The sequence below is a fragment of the Brassica napus genome, chromosome C3 (assembly GCF_020379485.1).
Source record: "Brassica napus cultivar Da-Ae chromosome C3, Da-Ae, whole genome shotgun sequence".
Taxonomy (NCBI): Eukaryota; Viridiplantae; Streptophyta; class Magnoliopsida; order Brassicales; family Brassicaceae; genus Brassica; species Brassica napus.
The window spans coordinates 12,527,617-12,542,150 of record NC_063446.1 but is presented as its reverse complement, the minus strand read 5'-3'; the positions used below and the strand labels follow the sequence as shown (position 1 = coordinate 12,542,150).

The 14,534-nt window shown below is 30.6% G+C and overlaps 1 protein-coding gene across 1 annotated transcript; it reads right to left on the bottom strand.

The window, feature by feature from the left end:
- Window positions 1-3,982: 3,982 nt before the first annotated feature.
- Window positions 3,983-7,060, bottom strand: LOC106427740 (GDSL esterase/lipase At2g38180-like). The gene is made up of 6 exons (XM_013868457.3): window positions 6,855-7,060; window positions 6,595-6,672; window positions 5,265-5,405; window positions 5,112-5,188; window positions 4,886-5,029; window positions 3,983-4,802 (listed from the first exon to the last, which is right to left on the bottom strand). Exons 1-6 carry the CDS (start codon window positions 6,963-6,965, stop codon window positions 4,586-4,588), a joined length of 768 nt encoding a protein of 255 aa, XP_013723911.2. The 5' UTR covers window positions 6,966-7,060; the 3' UTR covers window positions 3,983-4,585.
- Between the last annotated feature and the right edge of the window lie 7,474 nt (window positions 7,061-14,534).

Here is a 14,534-nt window from a genome sequence, read left to right as displayed (position 1 = left end):
ATAGGTAAACCAAAAAATTACACCACTGACAAATCTTGTATGAGTTAGAACCCGTCGACGTTTCATTAATAATCCAAAATAGAAATAAAATCTCCGAACAGAGAAAACATGCAAGAGAAAAAATATCCAAAGTTTATGATGGAAAACAAAGATAATAGCAGTTTTTAAAAAGGCATAGAAAAGACGGTGACGGGCTGATAGGAATATAATAGATATTTTCAATCACTCACGGCAGCGCTTGCGGTTGTTCTGAGCGTCTGAAATCTCTGGAGGATCTGCTGTTGCACATTCCTCATCGACCTTGTCTCCCAAAACAGACGGGCCCGATGATGCTGCCAATCCTACGTCACCTTCACTGCTTGGAAGAATGTTCTCACTGTGCTCCTGAAATACATGAACGTGATGACATGTAAAATTACACAACATTGCCATGATTCTCTATGATGGTATTTTCAGTGATGGTGGAGATAGTGAAGGTACGGTGATTGCTATTAATGGCTTCCATCAATTTGAGAGCTCTCCATGTTTTGGGCTGGATCTTGGCAAGTAGCTATGAATACATCAAACACTATGTTGCTGGCATGAGATTTGAATCGACCTAGAGAGCCTGCAACAACATAGACGGTGAGGTTCTTGAGTATATTGAGCTCCACCAAGCCAGACACACTCGTTTTCAACACCTTGTTCTCTATCTCTCTGCTAATTACTGCCATGTCTCTCGATGCAGTTCACCGCAGCAGGTTTGTTAATGTCGGAGAAGAAGTTATCTGACCAATAAATTTCAAGTTTTTAAGTCTCAAGATGACACTAAGCTAAAAGATATTGTTTTAAAATCAAACCAATAACATACAAAAGGAACTCACCACAGATTCCGATCACATCCATGTCAAAGGAATCATCACTGAGGAACTCAATAACATTATGCACACCTTTGGTTACCATGTCCATCCCCATTTCACCACACCGGTGTTACAACTGAACCATACATAACCATTTTTCCCTGCCAATGTACAGTGAACAGTTTGTAGCCTCGTAAATCTAATTGACATGCATCCACAAAATCATTATTTCATCAGCAAAAGTTTCAATCTTGAGTCGAACCACACCACAAACATAAAAAATTTTACATCTTGGTGGTACCTGTTGAAAATGACAGCCGACGTTTCAAAGTGATCTGGATTCTCTTAGGAAGGCTTAAGTTCCATAGCCCGTTGGCACGACAAAAACCGGACAATAGGCGATCTAGTTGTACCGTCCTTCAGCTCCGCATGAGACGTACCCAGCCTTGCAGCCTCTGTTAGTCCTAGCAACCAAATAACTTTCCGATATAGTCCATCAGAACAGAGTTTACATCATATTAGTTAATCGGACAACTTCAAAGCGATCAATCAACTTTCACGATCGCCCCCTATCGTAGCGATGGATGGTAGTGATTCACACGAACTAGGATAGAACAGTGGATCTCGGAATTCTGCCCAGAGAAACATACGTTTAAAGTATTAAAACTGATAGCTTGAATATTGATTAAACAAATATGGTATATAGTATTCCATAGAAAATCAAATTGTCAATACCTTTTCCTGGGTACTATGTTCTAGGGGAGAAAGGTGGCGGGGACAACGACCGATTAAGCAACAACAACACCGGAGGCTGACATCTTCGAAGGTTGGCTAAAAGCTGCGACAGTTCAATTTAGGAGTAATTTAATAAGAGATATGGGTCTCAAGGTTTGTTTGAGGAATTATATATACTGAGACGGATCGTTTCAGAGGTGAAACGGTACCATAACTGATCGTTGGAGATATAGAGAGGTGAAGATGAAAAGTTTCAGAATTTTTTTTTATAAGCTAAAAGGATAACGCTTCGGTTTATCGGTGGAAACAAAGTACTATAAAATCCTAGATACATACAAAAGAGATTTATCCCACTTATAAGTTTTATTGGGCCACCGATAAACCGAAGCGTTATCCTTACTAAATAGGTTTCGATGATCAAAGTTACACGTGAGTATTGAAACATTACAGTTATGTGTGGGATCTACTATAAGAAATCCTTCTTAAATATATTTTAGTTTCGGTAATCAATGTACAAAGTATCTTTTAGTTTAGTGGTATAAATGTTGGTGTTTATATCACAGTAATCCGGGTTCGAGCCACAAATTTGGCATTTTTTCACACTATAATGTAGATTTCATAACCCCTTTTTAAAAATGGGGCTCACTTACCTGCTGACGTGTCGCATCAGGTGTGATAAAATTGGCTCATTATAATGTAGATTAGAAGTTTGGGGTTCCACTGGTTTAGAAGTTTGGGGTTCCACTGGTTTAGCCCCCCCAAAAAAAAAGGCCTCAACTTGAGATATTAAACAAAAACGGTCTGTTTTTTTATCTGGCCCCTCTCGTGGTTGCAAATTTTTGTATTGTTCTGCTAAGCTCACTCGGTTAACCTGTACGTACACTTGATTCTTTTTAATTTATTTATTTATTAGTACTGAATCATGTGTGTATGAGGAATTCTAATTTTTTATGTTTCATGTATTTTTTTTTTTACATGTGATTTTATTAAAAGGCGAAAGCCCAACAAAGCCAAAAGCCCATATACCATACAAAGAATTAGACCCAAAGCCTATACCAAAAAAGACAATCTAAACCAAAAAACAATAACACGCGTGAAGAGAGCTTGAAGATGGAACACGTGTTTAAACCTCAAACTACGAGGGAGCCACGCGTCACAAACCTCCACATCTTTACCGCCTTAGAAAATCAACATTGGAGAACTGATCGACGTTTCACCGGACCACGCCGGGAGAAAGAACATGCACACACACAACTTTATCACCTTAGCTTCTTCCACCGGAGAGCATCCATCGAAACAGAATCGAGATCTCATCCAGTACACCAAATCACCACACACAAAGACTAGAAATCCATCCATCGGAGAGCTTCAATCATCCGGCGATGAGATCTCATCCGCTACATCAGTCCACTGATACATCCCACAAAACGGCAATAAAGCCGATTCCAAAGAACCAAACCACCTTCGTCAATAGCCGGCAACACAGAGCTTCAGAAGGATTCATCCCCCGGGGTTATAAACCAGCGACGGCGGAGCTTTAGAAACCTTCACCTCCCGGAGTCGGAAATCCAAACAGAAAAACCGAACCACAAAACCTAAAGAAATTAGAAAGAAACCAGAAAGAAAAACACAGTCGGACCGACGGTGGCCGTAGAAGCCCACACCATCGGCCGAAAATACTCTTCACGGCGTCGAAAAGAAATCAAAAGAGAAGGCAGAGTTTTTAGAGAGATTTAGTGAATGCTAGCTTATTGTTTAGCTTTTTTATGTTTCATGTATATGTAATTGGATCATGGTTATTATTATTTTTCTGAAAAAATTAAAGGTGAATCATACTGATTAAAACCTAAAAAGAGGTTTAATGTAATATATAAATTTAAAATGCAAAAAGAAACCAAAGTAAACGCCAATAATAGCTTATTTTAAATATTTTATGAGCTTCATATATCCTAGACTAGTAGGGAGAAAGAATAATTTATTATAGAATACTAGGTGTTTTGTCCGTACATGTAGGCATAATCATTTTACTAATAGTTATTAATATATTTCTTATGATTTAAACATGACAATAACTTATTCTTTATATTCTTAATCATTTTAGTTTTCTTTAATTTTTATCTCGGTCTACATCTTTTTAATACAAAAAAAGGTATAAAAATATGAAACCATGAAAGCATAATTACATATTAAATATTACACATAATAAAGTAAAATAAGAATGTGAACTTCTTTTTTGGACAGCGAAAAATGTGAACTTTTGGTCTCTCTTAATCTAGTTTGTATTTTTGAACAAGGAAAATGTATTAAATTACCAGTCAAAAACTAATACAAGCAAAATAATATGAAGCAACAATAATATGACCAGTAAAAACTAACAATAATATATATTGATTTGACTGGTTTTTATTGTGATCGGTAAAAACTAACAATAATATGACAAATAAGCAAAATTAGCTAAAATCATTGAGAATGTGACAAATCAGCAAAATCGCTTCATAAATAATAGCATAGATAACAATTTCAAATGATTCAAATCTATTGCAAGAACATTAACTCTTATCTCTAAATCTACAAAATGTTGATAACGATCTCGAGAGAGGTTTATTAAAAAAGGAATCATTCAACACAAAAGAAAGAAAAAAATATATCTAGCCCGGTTCAAAATAATTATGAGCTTATTGACCAACTAGAATAAAAATAAAATATTTGTACAAATAGTTTAAAAGTTTGAGTCACAATTTAAGACTTTGTAGGGCTTTCAAACTTACAAAAAAATATGCTGGATTCAATGGTTTTGCACTGTCAGCCCATGTCAAAACTGTGGGATATATTTGTGAAAAAAGACACCTAAAGTACTTGAAAGTTGAGACCCCAACATATGTGAACTTACATGATAGTCTTACATGTTATTCAAAGACCTTGTTAAGATCCGAAGACAACGATTCAAAACAAAGCATGCAAACAAAGCGTGAAACTGGTACACCACTCCAGTAGCATGTTCTATTAACGTTTTACAGAAGAGTCGCACTAGGGGCTGGCTCCAACTGGTCGTTTCTCATTAACTCTATCTCACTAAGGCTTAGGGAGTTTGGTACACCAAAATCAAAGGGAAACTCAACTGGTAGCGACTTCCAGTGAAGACACGGTTTCCAATCCGCTTCTTTCACTACCTTCAATACCTCCTTCACGACAACCTCGCTTGCCTTGGCTGTGAAATGGATCCCATCTCTACGAAGTAAAACAAAAGCAAGGAGTTAGATTGATGAATAATCAATTTTGGAATGCATCATACAAAGTGTTGAGTAACTCACGTGAAGCAGGTGTTCAACCAATCATCTTGTTGCTGTATTGCGTTCCAAAGATCAACACTTTTTACATTGATCTCATTGCATAGATTCAACAAGGCTTCTGCATATGGACGGCAAACTTCGTTACTCCGTCCTTTTAGTGCATTTCTACCAATGTTACAAAGTGATATTGATCAAGCTTCTAATACTATTAATAGGAAGATTAAGCAGCTCTCAAAGATATATGTACCCAAAAACTAATTGGATTTGTGTCTCATTCATTGGTGGGGGAGAGAGAAAAATGACACGGGTCTTGTCCGAAAGGCTCTGTTAACGAAAGAAGACACCATGAGTTAGCATCATATTAAGAAAAAGTCGCGAGCATTGAAAAGGGCATAAGTACCAAAAGATGCTCCCCAATCTTCCTCATGTTTTCAACGAATTCAGATAGAGGAACATGAGGTCCATGGCCTGATGGATGAGGAGCCTTTGAATCATTCCCACCGAAGTAGACTATCACCAAAGAAGGTTGTACTACAGCATCCTAAGCAAAACAAAACGAAAAGCATACGCCAAGAAAGGCTAATTCTTTTTGTAAAAAGACTTCTCAGTAAAGAATCTTACATAAGGAGAGACACTTTCACTATAAGAACATCTCCACCAAACCTTAAAAGTCCACACTATTGATTTTCTTATCATTTTTATCTTTATAATTATATTTTACTTAAATATTCAAATATATCTTGTATATATATTATTAATACGTAAAATATATAAATATTTTAAAATCAAAATTATTAATATGGAATAGTATTATGTAAAATTGAATGTTATATACACTATTGTATCAGTTTGTAACTAGGCCTGGGAATTTAAATCAAAGCCCGCGGGGCCCGCCCCATTTGACCCGCCGCGGGGCGGATGCGGGTCGAGCGTTTTGAAAAAATCAAGTCGCGGGTGCGGGTGCGGGTTAAGACTATTTTTTGCGGGGCGGGTGCGGGTTGGTGGATTTTGATTTGCGGATACCCGCCAACCCGCAAAATAAAATAAAAAATAAAAAAAAATCTTTTTTTTTGAAAAATTCGATTTTTTTTTAGAAAAATAATTATTTTTTTAAAAAAAATAATTAAATTTAAAAAAAAAATAATATAAAAAATTACTTATAAATATATTATTTTATAGAAAAACTAATTAAATAATTATTTTTTTAATTAAAAATATAACCCGCGGGTCCCGCGGGTTACCCGCAAAATAAAGCGGGGCGGGTGCGGGTATTAGTTTATTTCTTTGCGGATTGAGCGGGTCAAAATTTTAACTAAAAAAAAAGAAACGATCCGCGGGTTGGCGGATCGTGCGGGGCGGGTTGACCCGCGAACCCATGCCTATTTGTAACCATTTTCCCTAGCTCATGTACTTTTTAAGAAACTAAAGATATGCTCACTCAATGAAACCAAAATATACATAGATAAGTTGTAAATTTGTGTATAATATTTTTGTTATGTATTACTAATCATTTACAAAAGTTTGGTGATTATAGTGATTTATTATTAAATGAAAAATGCAAATAAAAACTTAGAGATATATCAATTTGAGATTTATCTTTGGAACAACTCTTAAAACTCTCTTTTTAAAGATCAGCTACCTCCAAAATAAATTTTATATTGGAGATGCTCTGACTAAAACATACCTAGTTCGCTTGTTCAACTACACTTGTCGGAACAGAGTTTATGTACCTTTGGGAAGACTTGGTCAAGGACCTTTAAGGCATATCTGGAGTTCCAACCACCGTAACCACGAAGGATGATGTCAGCCTGTGAACATGCATGAAAAGATTGAATCCGTAAGTGCTACATCATTAATCATTATGGTGTTTATACTGAACACAAATAATGAGTGAAAGTTATCCACTTACGACCAGTAAGTTTGAGAACAGATTCAATAGTTACATGCCACTAAAAATGGGAAACATGTAAGGAAAAAGAAGATGAGAAACCGTGCGAGAGTAGACGTCAGCGAGAGTGGCTCCCCAGCCACCATTGATGAAGCTGTACTGAACGATTGAAGAACCGAAAAGGACGATTTGGGGCCTTCCTGGTCCAACCATGGCTAAGCTTCCCTGGTCTGATCGATCTCTCGCCTGGAGAATACTTTGCTTGGTGAATGTTCAGAGTAATGAAACTGAAGTGTGTTATTGGTTAGAACACCTTCGTTCAAGTATTTAAAATGGATTTCCAAATCCATAAAATTTTTATTTTAATAAAACATAATTAATTTTTTAACAGAATAAAACATATTTAATTATTTTTTTATGTTTGGGCAAGGAACATGCATTTCTAGAAAACAAAGAATATATTCCTGATCACAACATAAAGTTTTAATCATTTGGTAGTTAGATCCTAGCCACATTGACACTTCCATGTTATATATTAAAACAGAAGTCACCACCTTGATTCATGTGTAATTTTTTTAAAATAGACCTAATTGACATATTCCTAAAAAGTCATGTTACATTTAATCTCTAATCTTATCATTTAAATTTGGGCATACCAGAAATTTTTATTGGGCTATATATAATTGGATTTAAAGAATAGATGATCCATTAGATTTATAAATAGTATAAATTAAATAGATATAATTTAATGTTGTAATATTATACCTCCATATATTAAATATTTAAATATTTATCGATGTTAACTTTTAAGATTATAAAGATTTTTTTTTTAACAATGATTAATCTTTACTACCTTAAACCAATGAAAACAAATTTTAAACTATGTAGTTTATTTTAAAAATCTTATATATTAAAACAGAAGTCACAAACAAAATTCACAACCTTGATCCATCTTATATATTAAAACAGAAATCACAACCTTGATTCATATGCGATTTTTTTAAAAATGGATCCTCACTAGAAATCAGTTATTATTCATTTATTACTAGTAATATGAATTACTAATATATCATTCCTAATATAACATCAACTCCTAAAAACCCGGATTGGTTAACAAACTCACCTTGATTCATGTGTGATATTTTTATTTAGATCATCATTTAAATTTTTTATTAAATGTATTTTCTTAATGCTAATATATAATCTTTTAGCTACTTAAATCATAATATAATTTAATATCTTTTAATTTAAAATATATATAATATATGTGATGATTTGAAATAATCAATTAACTTACAGCATGAAAACTATCAAATTGTTATATTTAAAATAATTATATATAAGCATTTAAATATATAAGTAACTTAAAAAATATTTTTTAATTATGTAAAAATAATATAAACATGAAAATTAATATCTGCACGGTTGTGCGGGTCCAAATCTAGTCATATATATTAAAACAGAAGTCACGACCTTGATTCATGTGTGATTTTTTTAAAAATAGACCTAATGGACATATTCCTAGAAAGGTCATGTTAAATTTAATCTCTAATCCTATCATTTAAATTTGGGCATACCAGAAATTTTTATTGGGCTATAAATAATTGAATTTAAAGAATAGATGATCCATTAGATTTATAAATAGTATAAATTAAATAGATATAATTTAATGTTGTAATACTATACCTCCATATGTTAAATATTTAAATATTTGTCGATGTTAACTTTTAAAATTATTAAGATTTTTTTTAACAATGATTAATCTTTACTACCTTAAACCAATGAAAACAAATTTTAAGCTATATAGTTTATTTTAAAAATCTTATATATTAAAACAGAAGTCACAACCTTGATTCATGTGTGATTTTTAAAAAAATAGACCTAATGGATTTATTCCTAAAAAGTCATATTATATTTATTCTCTAATCTTATCATTTAAATTTTGGGCCTACCAGAAATTTTTATTGGACTATCAATAATTGAATTTCAACAATAGAAGATCCATTGGATTTATAGATAGTACAAAATAAATATATATAATTTAATGTTGTAATACTATACATTCATAAGTTAATTATTTAAATATTTATCGATGTTAACTTTTAAAATTATAAATATTTTTTTTAAATAACAAAAATCATATTATCTAACAATGATTAATCTTTACTACCTTAAACCAATGAAAACAAATTTTAAACTACATATTTTATTTTAAAAATTAAACAAAAACTAAATGTTTAATTATTTACTCGATAATATAAATCTATGAAGCGAAAATTTTAATTTTTAAAAAACTTTTTAAATTTGTGAAATGTTACAATATCTTTGAATATAACAATAATAAAATATTTTACTAATCTTTATATATATTGTTACGATTTTAATAATGAATTAATAATCTGAAAATATATATATAGAAGAAGATAGAAATACATGTGAAAATTTGAAACAATCTATTCAATGAAAAATATACCTTAAACTTATTATGTTTTAAAATTTGATAGACACATATATATTATAATATATATCAATTTAGAATTGAAAACAAAATGTTTATATAAAAATAAATGAAAACAAAAATCTGCGCGGTTGCGCGGATCGAGATCTAGTTATATATTAAAACAGAAGTCACAACTTTAATTCATGTGTGAGTTTTTTTAAAATGGACCTAATGGACATATTCCTAGAAAATCATGTTACATTTAATCTCTAATCTTATCATTTAAATTTTGGGCCTACCAGAATTTTTTTTGGGCTATAAATAATTGGTTTAAAGAATATATGATCCATCAGATTTATAGATAGTATAAATTAAATAGATATAATTTAATGTTGTAATATTATACCTTCATATGTTAAATATTTAAATATTTGTCGATGTTAACTTTTATAATTATAAAGATTTTTTTAACAATGATTAATCTTTACTACCTTAAACCAATGAAAACAAATTTCAAACTATATAGTTTATTTTAAAAATTAAACAAAAACTAAATGTTTAATTATTTACTCGATAATATAAATCTATGAAGCGAAAAATTTAATTTTTAAAAACTTTCTAAATTTGTGAAATATTACAATATCTTTGAATATGACAATAAAACAATATTTTACTAATCTTTATATATATAGCTACGATTTTAATAATGAAATAATAATCTGAAAATATATATATAAAAGAAGATACAAATACATGTGAAAGTTTAAAACAAACTATTCAATGAAAAAAATATGCCGTAAACTTATTATGTTTTAAAAATTGATAGACACATATATTATAATATATACCAATTTAGAATTGAAAAAAATATTTATATAAAAATAAATGAAAACAAAAACTCGCGCGGTTGCACGGATCAAGATCTAGTAATTATTAATTCCTAAAAAACGAAGAATATACAGTATATCTAATCCTATGTGGCCACATCTAGTCAACGTATTTCTGTTTTTTGTGGAAAAACTAAAAATTAGTAAATTGTACATTTCAATTCATGCAAGTTATCAAAGATAGTTATTATTAAATTAGATGAATTTTTATTCTAAAACTAATTGGTGATAATCTATCTTATATCTAATCTATTACAAAGAAATACAAATTTGAATTGACTCGAATTTTTCTAAATAATAACAGATGAATGCCATTGATATTGATTCTACATATTAACAAATTTTAGAGAGCTTTCACACAGGAAGGCAAACCGCAAGCCCATAAACATTTGTTTGACACATTAACTGATTTTTTATATATTCCAATTCGACTATAAATTATCTAATTATATAAATATAACATTAGCTTAGTTTTAAAAAAAAAATATTAAAGTCATTTTTTTCTAAATAAAGATATAATCTATCCAACTATATTTGATCTATAGTAAAAAATGATGTTAATTATTTCTCATTAACTTTTCTTTGTAAGAAATAAAAAATTATTTATTTTGGTAACAAATTAATGTATAAAACATATTAATGTTTATTCAAATTAGTTATGTATACAAACAAACTCTAAGATGAACAAACATTTGTCTCGATGAACCAACCAACATAGTCGAGTTTGTTAAAATTTCTCTATAAAACCCTTTCTCGAAAAAAAAACATTTGTCTTCACGATGTGGATTTGATAAGAAATAAGTAATGTAATTCATCTTTTTAATTTTTTACATGGAAAAAATACAAAATTAACAAGATTACATTTATACAAATATAAAACAAATAGGTAAGCAGTAATAAATATTGAATATTGCAATACAGAAAATATATCCGTGCGGGTGCGCAGATCAATGTCTAGTTAATACTATTAAAACAAGAATGCTTCTTGACACCTCTTTGATTTTGCAAGATATTTAGTTTTTGTGCCACTGAGAGTCTGAGATTAAGAAAATATTGTTAGTTATGCATATTTTTTCTGTCTTCAAGAGTCATATTATACACAACCACACGAAGTGTATTTCTATGATTGCATTATACTTAATAGGATCTTCGTTGGGATTCACGGTAGCTGATCGTCGAAAGGTAGTGTGATATCACTAGCTTTCTTATATCAGTCAACAATAGTGTTTACTTCAGGTTGATCCTCTTTTACTTATTTAAATGATATCACACATAGTATGTTTTATATAAAACCTCATCAATCATGAAGTTTCCTTCGTTTTTGTACATTGAGCTAGTCATAAGCTTTCATGAAGAAGCTAGTGATAGAAGATGAAATTTCATCCATAAAACTAATGTACAACTACCAGCCGAATTCAGCAAAAAAAAAAATTACAACAGCCGGATATTTATTACTAGTTCTTTATACATGACGATATTAGGTCTTTTTCATTAAAAAAACATGAAGGATTTTAGGTTTGTAAATTCATTTTCAAATTACTCCTCATCTTCATCTCAATCTTGCATCTGGCTAACTTATGTTAAGGTCAATGTAGAGAGCAATTTAAGTTAGTTTTAGTTTCTAATATAAGAAACATATTGAGTATCAAAACTATAATACTTTTTAGTTTTTTCAATAAATTTTTTTGGATATGAAATATTTTTGAAACTTAAAATATGTATAACAAATTTGAGAATATACTTCTTTATTCTCAACAACAATTGTTTTTTTGTTCAAATATTCTCAACAACAAATTAAAAATACTTTCTAATATAAATAAAAGGAATCAATAAAAAAAAACAGATTTTTTATTTAATATACAATAATAGGTTGAGATTTGCATATCCCAAATATCAAACATTCCTAATATTAACCAAACAAATCTTACCTATTTATAAATTTGATACATTTCTAATATTTAAAAACATGATTCTCAATTTGGGTCTAACATAATAAGTTCTTAGAGTATTTACACTACACACACAAGCATTATACTGTATTTAGGTATATACACATTTTAGTTGTTCTCCCACAATTTTTTTAAGTTGCAATTACTATGTTTTCCATATTGCTTAAATTAAATATGAAACACTAATTTCTCTCTCTTGCATAGTTGGAAGGTGGAGAAACCAAAAAACTCTCTAGTTTCCAGCCGCATGGACCACATTCACAACTATATTCAGCACGTGTACTTATATGCACCATCATAAGTCGCCTTCATTTTTTTTTGGCTGTGTAATCAATCTTTGTACTTCTGCTTTAATGACTTATAACAAAATCAAGTGGGTTAACACACAGATTCTAGCCGGATATATTTTAAATAAGTTTTCCATTTCTCTAAAAAACGGAAATATATCTAATAGCACATAACAGTCTTTTTCAATTTTTAACCCGATAACATATTTAATATCATTTAACATTTTATATATTTTACATGTAATTTTGAATTAATTTTTAACTTCATTGTTATATGGCTAACATATTTAACTATATATAAAAAATATTTATCTGGCATATCTAATATTTTATAACAATTTATTTTTTGGTTTAGTCTTTTAAATTCAGTATTCAATGGCTAATATATATATAATGTTGTATAATAATTAATTTATCCACCATATCTACTGAGAAATATTTTTAAAGATTGTAATGTTGTAACAATTAGTTTTTATGTATTTAAAAATTAACCGCTAAAATTTATTATTACACGACTAACATATTTAATAACATGTAACAATTTATTTATCCAGTATATACAGTTTATTTTCGGTTTAGATTTGTAAATTCACTGTTAGACGGCTAATATATGTATAATATTGTATACCAATTAATGATATCATATCTGGAATTAATTCTAATATTTATTTCAATTTTATGTACATGTTCTACCTCGCGGAGTTCAACTTTTTCGTTCCTCTTTTGTTCGAAGTTTCTTTGGGTCAATCCCTAAGATAATCAATATGACTCAGTCTCAGAACTAGTTTGCGCACAAACCGAGCAAAGATCCCGTGGCGTTTGTCCTGAAGAAAACTGTTTTTGTATTACATGAAAGTAATTTCAGAATTTAGTGAATGTGTGTGTGTGTGTGTGATCAACTGCTTATATAGACCAGTGATTATGTAGATCATTATCTGGAACACATCTTCTTCAATTTTTTAGATTCATCAGAAAAAAAAAGAAAAAAAAAACAAAGGAAGAAGATGGGAAAGAAAGTGGGGGAAGACGAAAAGGATAATGAAAGAGAAAATGACAATTTTATTTACTTTTAAAAATCGTACCATTCTTACTAGAGGATTCTAAAAGTAATTGCACATATTATTTATGCAGTGTAGTTCCTACACATTTACTGTTTTGAGTAGTTCGCAAATTTCCAACTTTTCTAGCTAATTGACTCAAGTTTTTATTTGAATCCCTTTAATATGGAACAATGTATATATTTGCCTCTTTGTAGAGAAAATGTCGCCTACCAAAAAATTATAATACCATTCTGACACTAAACTTTTCAAAACAAGTTGTTGCATTCAAGTGAAGATCATTCATACATGTTTTTCTTAAGATCATTCATACATGGGAGCAATTCAAACACAAAATTCGGTGAAACACTAGAGATCATTTTCGCTAATGAAAAGGTTTACCAATATTCACTTACTGACCAAACTAAGTGAACTAATATTGATCACAAGGTGTTAAAATACACGCAACTAGAAAAACAACTTGGTGCTTTTGGGGAAGTCCTCTCCACATCGACCAGACTTCCATAATAATTCCTAGAAATCAAAGAACATTTTGTTTTTTTTGTTCTCTGTAGAAACACTAAAAATTTAGTAAATAGAACATTGAAAATCACGACGGTTCTCATGTCTTGCGTGGTTATTAAGAGTTTGGGGTTCACTTGTTTAGCTGCAACTTGAGGTGTCAAACAGACGGCCTGCGTCTGTGGTTGACAAATTTTTGTATTGTTCTGCTAAGCTCAATCGGTTACGAGTTTATTTTTAAATAAAAATTCCACACTGAAATCCCTTTGACATACGTATCAGAAGCTCAAAACTCCACACTGACACCCCTTTGTTTTGTTGCCCATATTTGTGTGTTGTGATAGATGAAGGTTAGCGACAGATAGAATTTTAAACGTAACATTTAAAGAATCAAAAAGAGAATTTTGAGAACAGTATACAAATACATATGAAGAAATTAAAGGAAACATCCATGATCCATCCACAATCTAACAAACCTTCCGCCAGATGCTTTCTATCTAGTGAACTGGCTTAAGATCCCAACCTCAAGAGAAGCAAAGTGGGTAGAGAAGACGGTACAAGGACATGAGGAAAGGGAGTTACATGATACATGTGTGGAATAAAGTGACAAGAAATATATGGATAGGAACCGTCAACCGTAGTAAAGGCGTTTCACAAAGG

What these genes read in the sequence shown, in the direction of transcription:
- LOC106427740 (XM_013868457.3), bottom strand. Translation starts at nt 6,965, where the DNA reads ATGGTTGGACCAGGAAGGCCCCAAATCGTCCTTTTCGGTTCTTCAATC. An exon ending in CAAATCCAATTAGTTTTTGG is followed by an intron (nt 5,030 to 5,111) that starts GTACATATATCT and finishes TAACATTGGTAG; the next exon opens with AAATGCACTAAAAGGACGGA. An exon ending in TGGTTGAACACCTGCTTCAC is followed by an intron (nt 4,803 to 4,885) that starts GTGAGTTACTCA and finishes TTTACTTCGTAG; the next exon opens with AGATGGGATCCATTTCACAG.